At 40.0% G+C, this 8,891-nt stretch overlaps 1 protein-coding gene across 1 annotated transcript in view; it reads right to left on the bottom strand.

The window, feature by feature from the left end:
- Positions 1 to 1,840: 1,840 nt before the first annotated feature.
- The window catches only part of FAM81B (family with sequence similarity 81 member B), a 48,925-nt gene continuing 41,874 nt past the window's right edge, over positions 1,841 to 8,891 (bottom strand). The window contains exons 8-10 of the mRNA XM_061188004.1: positions 5,487 to 5,622; positions 3,680 to 3,875; positions 1,841 to 1,974 (exon numbers count right to left, since the gene is read on the bottom strand). Of these exons, the coding sequence (XP_061043987.1) occupies positions 1,841 to 1,974; positions 3,680 to 3,875; positions 5,487 to 5,622 (466 nt within the window). The remainder of the gene's footprint in view (positions 1,975 to 3,679; positions 3,876 to 5,486; positions 5,623 to 8,891) is intronic.

The following is an 8,891-nucleotide window of genomic DNA, read 5'->3' as shown; positions in this document are numbered from 1 at the left end:
GCAGCCCGCCACGGCCAGGGTCCCATGATCCAGGGACAACTTCCCCGGGAGAACACACGGCGCGCCTCAGGCTGTTGCAACGTCACGCTGACCTCTGCCACTGCCCAGGACCAGATGGCTTCACAGCCGAATTCTATCAAACACTTACAGAAGAGCTAACACCTATCCTTCTCAAACTCTTCCAAAATATAGCAGAGGGAGGAACACCCCCAAACTCATTCTATGAGGCCACCATCACCCTGATACCAAAACCAGACAAAGATGTCACAAAGAAAGAAAATTACAGGCCAATATCACTGATGAACATAGATACAAAAATTCTCAGCAAAATACTAACAAACAGAATCCAATAGCACATTAAAAGGATCATAGTATATTTGTTGTTGTGGTTGTTTTTTAAAACATATTTTTACTGGAAACATTTTATATTGTAATAATATAAAAGCATTAATAATTGCTTAATGTAGAAAACAAAATTCTTCATAATTCAGTCACTGCTAGTCTGTTGTAAGTCTTTTTTTGCATACTGTAGTATGTGTATTTTAACTTATTTTAAAATATTTTTGACACAGGTGGGATCACATCCATTTAGTTTTGCAACTTGCTTTATTCACCTAACAGCATATCTTGGATATCTTTCTGTGTTCTTTTTAAGTGCTGGATAGCATTTTTTGTTGGTGATATCATTAATTTAGTCAATCAGTTCCTTTTAATTCAGTAGTTTTCAGTTTTTTTACTATAAGAAATGGTGTTATAATGAGCATCCTTGTTCATATATCTTTCCACATTTTGGAATTTTTTTTCCCCCCTGCAATATATATTTCTAGCAGTAGAATTCCAGGGTCAAAGGTTATGTACATTTTAAAATGTTAATAGATGTTTCCAAATTGCCCTTTAAATTATTGTACCAATTTGTAGACTCCCTAATAATGTAAGAGAGTACACATTTCTCTACAAAGTGCAAGACATGAATAGTTTGTTTTTATTTTTCATGATTTTACCGCCCAATACCAGGCTCTCCATTTAACATTTATATCTACAAAAGTTAGAAATATTTTAATTTTATGGGAAACTAATTAGTGTTTTTGAAGTGCTTCTGAATTTAGCACCAAGATAAAATTATGTTGGATGTTTTTCATGGAAACTGTTGTATTCTTTTATTTTACATCGTTAACTCTTACTTGCTCATAATTCTGATACATATTGAGTACAATGAATTAATATTTTTAATGTGCATAAGTTAGACTTGCTATAAATATTGGGATTGTTAGAAAACTAAAACCTCTGGATCAGAAGTTGCAGTCTGACAGTTCATTTGACTGTATCTGCCCTACAGACATTTCCTCACAGTTTAAGAACTATTTTGCACTAGTTGCTAATGCTTATAAATGGTTTCATATAAAATCAGATTTCTTGTTTCTTTTGAAAAATAAAATTTTTGGCAATAATGGATTTTATGCATGTAAATAATGGACTGGAACTCCATAGTTGCTATTATTTTTAGACAGGTAAGTGGTCTCCAATTTTCCACAGTTTCCGCCATTCTTTAATGTATTATACTAGGCCTACTTCACTCGTTTATGTACAACATTCAGATTTGTGGGCAAATAAAAATATAAAACGCATGTATGGAAAGAAATTCCTTAATTTTTTCACTAATAAATTAATGAAGACATAATAAAGCTTCTTTGCTTTATTGGGTTTCCTGGTACATTCATCTCCTTAAAAAGGTGGTAAGAAATAGAAGCAGTAAACATCCCAGAGATATTAGCTTTCTTCGTCCCAACTTTTGCCAACAAACCACTCCACTGGCTGGTGAAAAGGAAGATGGCTGGAAAGTTTATACTTCCTGGAGTTCCACTATCTTATGCTGCAATTTCTTTAGGTCTTTCTGTACTTTATACTTCTCTAAATCCATCTTTGTTTTCTGTATTTGTTGGAGGGAGTTGAGAGAGTCATGAATCGATTTAAATCCTAGAAGAGGATATGAAAATAGGTATACTGAAACTAAACAATGCATTGGAACTTTTAAACGTTTTAAAAAAAGTTGCTAATCAGCAGTCCTGCCATAACTGATCATTGTTTAATTCAAAGCATATTAAATTCCATTAAGACCAGTCTAAACATGTACAATAATTTATTTCTTGTATGTCATGAAGATGCATTAGCAACACTGTTTCAACTTATATCTGGCTTCATTGTGAAAATTCAAGTCCTGTCTTTCCCCTCCATCCCAATATACTGCATAATGAAATAATTCTATATTTCAAGAGAGAAATTTAAAATATCTTCTTTCTATACACTTTGACAAGAAATTTGGATGATCTCTTTTTTTATTCTTGTTACCAAATTGAAGGTAAAGGCCACAGATGAGATTTTAAACCTCCTCTGAAAGCAACCTGTTTGAAGGACCTAAGGAATGGTCCCTCGCTGGCTGCTCCCCTGCCCCTGGCCCCAGCACTTTCTATCTCTCTTATGCAAGTCTAGCCACTCATGACCACAGCCTACCAGACCTCAAGTTTCATAGGGTACAGCCCATATTCACTGGAGGCTTTCACATAGTCATTTCTCAACACATTTTTATTAAAGGCATAAAAGAGCAAACCATTAGTTGGGAGTCCTCATTTGCTAAACTCACACTTAGTAAAACGCAGAAACATGTAGATTGCTAATTGATCTTCAGTTCATCCTGGGGTTGTACTAGAATGAGTAAATTCAATTTCTGGTAGCTAAGTAGCAAGCAGGGCCCTGAAAGAATGGCCAGTTAAGTTTGGGGCAGGATTCCTGGCCAGATAATTCATTCTTTTGATTTGGTGGTGGAAGTTGGTGGGGAAGGGTGGTGAGGGTCTGATTTCTAGGCAGGAAATGTTCCTTATATGCTTGGAACATCTGGCAGATTGAGACCATATCTTTCTAAGACACCTCCAAGGCAACTCCATACAGGACCATTTCCATGAATTTTTCTGAGATCTAGAGGACAGAGAATGAGTTGGGGCTGTCTCTCATAAAGGAACCTTCTGATTCCTGGTAATTCTCTCAGAATTGTGGCTCGGGGCAGATGGTTGCTCCACAGCACCTGTCCCCCCACCCTCTCCAACCCCCGTCCTTCCCTTTGACAAATTAGATGAGCCTTTCAAATTATTCCTCTTTGATGTTAGCTCAGCTTGACACTGCTGCCATTAGCCTCTTTAAGAAGAAAAGCAGTCATTATACTGGCCTTTGTTCATTCATCTCTCTTTCTTACTTCTAAAGGTCAGGTCTCCGGTTTGACAACTATCCAGGCTCATTATCTGCAGTTCAATGAGGGACATTCGATTTAGGCTCCTAATTTCATGATATACCCACAAATCAGGTCTTGATGATCTCCAAGGACTTTCCAAGTCTAATAGTTTTATGATTCTATGATCTTGGTTAAAAAAAAAAAAAAAAGAAATCTCACAGCAATGGCAAGCCTGTGACACTGCCAAGTGTGAATGAGAAAGGGAATCTACATATTTACCCACCTTCTGGTGGTATGCTGACATTCTATGGGATATTTAGGAAAGCTGGATTAAATACAAAGGATGTCCCTTCGCTAATGACAAGATTGCTCCCTGGCCATTAGCTCAAAGTAGAAAACCCTGAGGGACTGGATAGGAAAGGACTGATGTTCTTTACTTTATCAAAGGTATCTGCTCACCTGATTGATATTCATTCTGCATTTTCTCTAATTCACCCCAGATGTGCTTTTCCAGTTGGTTCATCTTTTTGGACAGTTTATTTTCTATATGCTTTACTTGGTTTAGATCTGCTTCCTGTTTCTGCCTGTTAATGAAATTCTCTAATTTGCTTGAAAGCTTCAGTAATTTTTCTTCCATTTTTTTTTCAGACATATCCTACAAAAGATATCATGTGATAAAGCTTCAGAACACCTTTGTGGATTTGACTTTCAGCTTAGAGAATGCTTTTTAGCAAGTTTGCATTTCTGTGCTAAACATGAGAATTCAAACCAAGTTCCCTTGTATCTAAAGCTATTCACAAGTGGAAGTTTGGCCTTTGTTTGGCCTTGTTCATTTGTAGTTTCTGGAATTCTACATGCTATGGGAGAAAAGAAAGGGCTGTGGTCTTTATGAAATGCCTGAGGATTTGGAATTTTAGCGTTTAAAGAAGTGTAGCCAAGGAAGGTGTTTTAGATACTGCTTGACCAGAGCTCCTTGGACATGCTTGTGTGTTAGACGTCCTTATTCCCTCAAGCTGCCTATCTCTACGTGGACAGGCTTCAGGTAGAAGTGCTTCTTTTAACCCTGCTATTAGAATCACCTGGCCCATAACTCCCCTACCCGCACCTCCCCACCTCCACAATTCTGATTTAATTGGTCTGTGATGGAGCCCGGGAATTGATGGCATTTAAAAGCTCCCCAGGTGATTCTAATGGGCAGCAGGTTGGGGGCTGTAGAGGCAGCCTGAAGCTAATTAGCTTCTTTGCATCTCCTGGCTCCTGTGCGGGCAATTTACCAGCAGGGCCTGAGACTGACTTGGCCCCTTTGATCCTCTTTGGTCCCACCTGCCTGAAGAATGGTGGATTCCAGTCTCTCTCTTCCTTGTGATGGGCGGCTTCTGCCTGCAGATGACCCTGTGGTCACCTAGGGCTGCCTAGAACTGGTGAAGGAGCCTGCCCAAATCCGGAGCAGGCCCAGCAGGCCCACTTGGCTGCAGATCTGACCACACATGCTTCAACAGCCTGTCAGTGAGAAAGCTGTAACGTTTACCTCCCTCTTGGACTCCTGCTTCTATCAGTTTTAACAAACTCAGGTGGGGTAACTGGAGCGTCGTTTACTGGCTGCCTAAATCCCCTCTACTGAAGTTCCAGAAACATCTTATCTGAACCATCTGCAAGACTGGCAGCCACTGGTGACATTCGTGGCCTGTGCTGCCCTCAGGGCTCAGCAGCGTGCTGGCTGTGCTGGTTGGCGTGGGAGAAGGGAGCCTGCGATAGGTTTCCTATGTGTCCTGGTCACCTCACCCCAAAGCTTGGGGGTGTCTCTACAAGGTCTGACCTGGAAAAGGAGTTTTGATAAACCTTTGATCTACCTACCATTGGATCTCCGGAGAGGTAAAACGACTTGTTTAAGGCAGTTTTCAGGCTTTATTGTATCTAAGCATCACCCAGGGAGCTTGTCCGGGAGCACAGATTCCCAGGGAAGGCCCTGGAGGGTCTGATGCTTCAGCTCTGGGTTGGGACCAGGAATCTGTACTTTTAAAAACTCTCTTTGGGTTATTCTGGTACAGGTAGAGCCCGTTCTGAGAAGTGTGGGTTCACAGAGCTGGGGAGTAGCAAACAGGACCAGAAGGCAGGCCTCTGGATTCCTATTCCAGTGCTAAGCAATCAGCGACTGGCGCAGGGAGGGTCACTGAATTTGTAAGTGTGGCTTTCGAGACTGACTCGTGGCTCACATCTAGACAGTGGCTGTGCGGCTGTTAACTTCATGAGCAACACAACCCCTTACCAGTTTCTCCTGCAGCAGCTTCAGACGCTGATTTACATGGCCGAGGTGGTCTTGTTCACATCTGATGGACTGGTTTTCTGTCCATTTTTGATGGTTCTCCATTTCCTCATATAGCCTCGTTGAAAGGGAATTAAATCTAGGGGGAAAAGTAGTTTGCTCTATTTTAATAAGTAAATTTAAACCTAAAACCAAAATTTATTGAAAAGTCTGCAGTTTTTTCGGATGATGAGGGTCCATGTGCCCAGCAAGCACTTATGGGGTGATGGGGGGGTGAGGGAGCACATGCTGGGTCCCTGCCCCAAGCTGGCGTTCAGCCCACCTGCTGACCACACCCATCTGCACAGCCCGAAATGCAAGTCTACACAGTGGCAGGAGCATGTGCGCAGAAAGGCCCGTGTCATCCACGCAGGCTTCCTCTCGGGACCCAGGGCGCAGTGAGTGTGTGCGGAAAAATTACTTCGACAAGTCACTTGGCATGGTGTTACTCTACAGTAGAGGTTAGCACGCTTTTTCTGTAAGGGTTAGATAGTAAATAGTTCGGGCTTTTCAGGCCATGTAGTCTCCTTTGCAACCCCTCCACTGCCAGTGCAGCGGGAAAGCAGCCACAGATGACACAAATTAGCCTGGCTTGTTTATAAAGAAACAATGAGCATGGCTGTGGTCTAATCAAACTTTATGCACACTGAAATTTAAATTTCATATAATATTCACATGTCATGAAGTATAATTTTCTTTTCTTTAAAAAATGATTAGAAAGTGTAAAAACCACTCGTAGCTACGGGCAGACCGGCTAAGGGCGGTAGTTTGCCGAATCTTTGCTCTACAAGGGCCACTATGAGGCTGGGGAGGAGCTGGGCCAGAGAGGACTTGCATTGTCTAGTAAAGGAGAGAACAGTCAGAGGGAGAAGCGGGGAGGGGAGAAAGAAGAGAGCCCCAAAAGGAATTTGGGGAAGCAGGGTGTCCAAGGGAGACACTTCTTGGCTGTCATCTCTGCTTTAGGCAAAATCTTCAGTAAAGTCCCCATGGTCACCAATGGATCTCTGTGAGTGGATTCTTTTGGGGGTGTTGGGGGGACTTAAAGAGATGCTGAGTTACTCATGTGGGGCAAAATCAGAAATAACAAGAGGTGTGCAGGAAGGAATCGCTGGCATCAAGTTGATGCACCCTAGGAGTGTTAAATAACAGAGAATGAAGGATTTTCAACAACAGAGGTGGTAGATGGTATTACAGAGATTAAAATGATGGGAATCATGTATCAGCAATTTGAAAATTCACTGTGGAGTGGTTGAGAGTTTGAGAGGGGAATCCTCATCGGAAATGACTGAGAAATACGGGACTGAGAAGAGGTGGGATGGCGACTGGCAAGTAGTTTCTGTATATGTTTTCTGCTTGTGACTTGCTCTTGCTAAGAAGTTAATTTCAGACTCCCTTTTAGACTAGGCTAAATATTAGATTGGCAGGAACAATGCATGTTGTTTGTTGTTGAAAACATTCAGGACTCCCTTACAATGTGGGGTGACTTGAAATAATTTACTCTAATGATCAGGAAAAGTTACACGCAGCTAATTTAGCTTGTGATATTTATCACTGGAAATTGCCTAAGGCATGCTGGACATATACTGCATGTATTCGCTTCTTTAGCTCTCCTGAAAAAGTGTTTGGACTAATAGTTGGAAAAGACAAGTTATGTGAGGCCACTTCCATTTTTATTTAGACTCTGGGTCACTCTGCAATGTCTGCAGACATTTTTGGTTGTGACAAATAGGAGGTGCTACTGACCTGTGGTGGGTAGAGGCCAGGATGCTGCTAAACACCCTACAGGGCACAGGGCAGCTCCACAACTAAGAATTATCCAGCCAAAATGCTAATAGTGCCAAGGTTGAGAAACTCGGATTTGGATGATGAAATCAAGGAATGGAAAGGTAGTTACTTTTCCAATACTTACATTTGTTGTAGTATGATAGTTAAATTCTGATCTTCATTTTTCACCTAGAAAGCGTACCTGATGCAGATGAGTATCTCAACATTGAAGAAGGTGAAGTTGGTTACTCTTCCTGTCCTTAGTCTAATCATGATTTTTAAACACTTGTGCTGCTGGCTAACAACAGGTGTTGGATCTTAGACAAATAAGCCCCCAGCTGATAGGTGGACAACCTCTTTTTAGCCAACTGTTACCTCTATCTGGAACATTCTTCTTTAGAATATACAATGGCTCCTGCCCTAATTTCATTCAGATTTATATTCAAACACCACCTTATCACAGAAGCTTTTCTTGTTTTTGACAACATTAAAAAAAAAAAAACTTTGTCCAACCTGACACTCCCTATTCCTTTACGCTTCTTTATTTTTCTCCAAAATGCTCATCATCATGTGATATATATTATATATATATATATGTATATATATATATATATATATCTTCTCCACTAGCACATGAAAGCAAGGATTTTGCTTTGTTCATGGCTGTGACTAATGCCTGGAATATAGAAAGTGCTCAATTAAGTAGAGGTTGAATAAATGATTTATTATTTTTCATTGAATACCTTTTATTAGGGCCGTTCACAAATAACAAATCATAGACTTGTCAAGTTATTTAGAGACCTAATCTTTGATTTTCATCTTCCCTGGTCTCTGGTGGAAGAATTAATTAATAGTGATGGTTAAGGGGGACAGTAAATCTCCAGATAACTAAGAGGTGGCTTTACAATCAAGAATCCGTCCTTCAGTGCTCACCTTCACCGTGTAAATAAATGAGAGCATTTACTCTCATCACTGATAAAATATTAAAATCCCTCTGAAAATCAAGGAACCATTAAATGTACCCAGGTAATGTCTCTAGAAGGACATGGCAGTAATTGAAACTCTGAAATTAAAATAAACCATAAAGACTGAATTACTTCTTATGATCCTCTTATTACAAGGTTTTGTCTGCAATTGGAGACTCACATTCCTGATAACAATCAGAAGTCAGATTCTGTCTGCTGGTAGTTTATTAAAATATGAAAGCATTATTTAAAAAGCATTCTCCTTGAAAGGTATAAAGGATAAAAATAGAGGTTTATGTAAATCTTTGTCTCTCTTTAGACTTTTTCCTAACGTAGTGGACATGATTTGCCATGTGAGAATTATTTTTCTGTTAATTATAACATACAGTTATTATGTTAACTGTATGTTAATTTTAACATACACTTAAAATCTCAATAGGATGAATTTATCTAGTATGACGCTCACATTTTAGTTCCCAAATCTCCTATACCAGTGGTTATGGGAGCACTTCAGTCAGATATAGTTAGATACAGATAGGTAGCTAGGTAGATAGATGGATAGATAGATAGACTGATAGATAGCTTTTTCTTTCCTTTTTCCTCAAAACACAAGTCAGACTTTTAAATTATAATCAGAGAC

The sequence above is a fragment of the Eubalaena glacialis genome, chromosome 4, assembly GCF_028564815.1.
Source record: "Eubalaena glacialis isolate mEubGla1 chromosome 4, mEubGla1.1.hap2.+ XY, whole genome shotgun sequence".
NCBI classification, from domain to species: Eukaryota; Metazoa; Chordata; class Mammalia; order Artiodactyla; family Balaenidae; genus Eubalaena; species Eubalaena glacialis.
The sequence above is the reverse complement of the archived record's forward strand: the minus strand, read 5'-3'. Positions and strand labels throughout refer to the sequence as shown.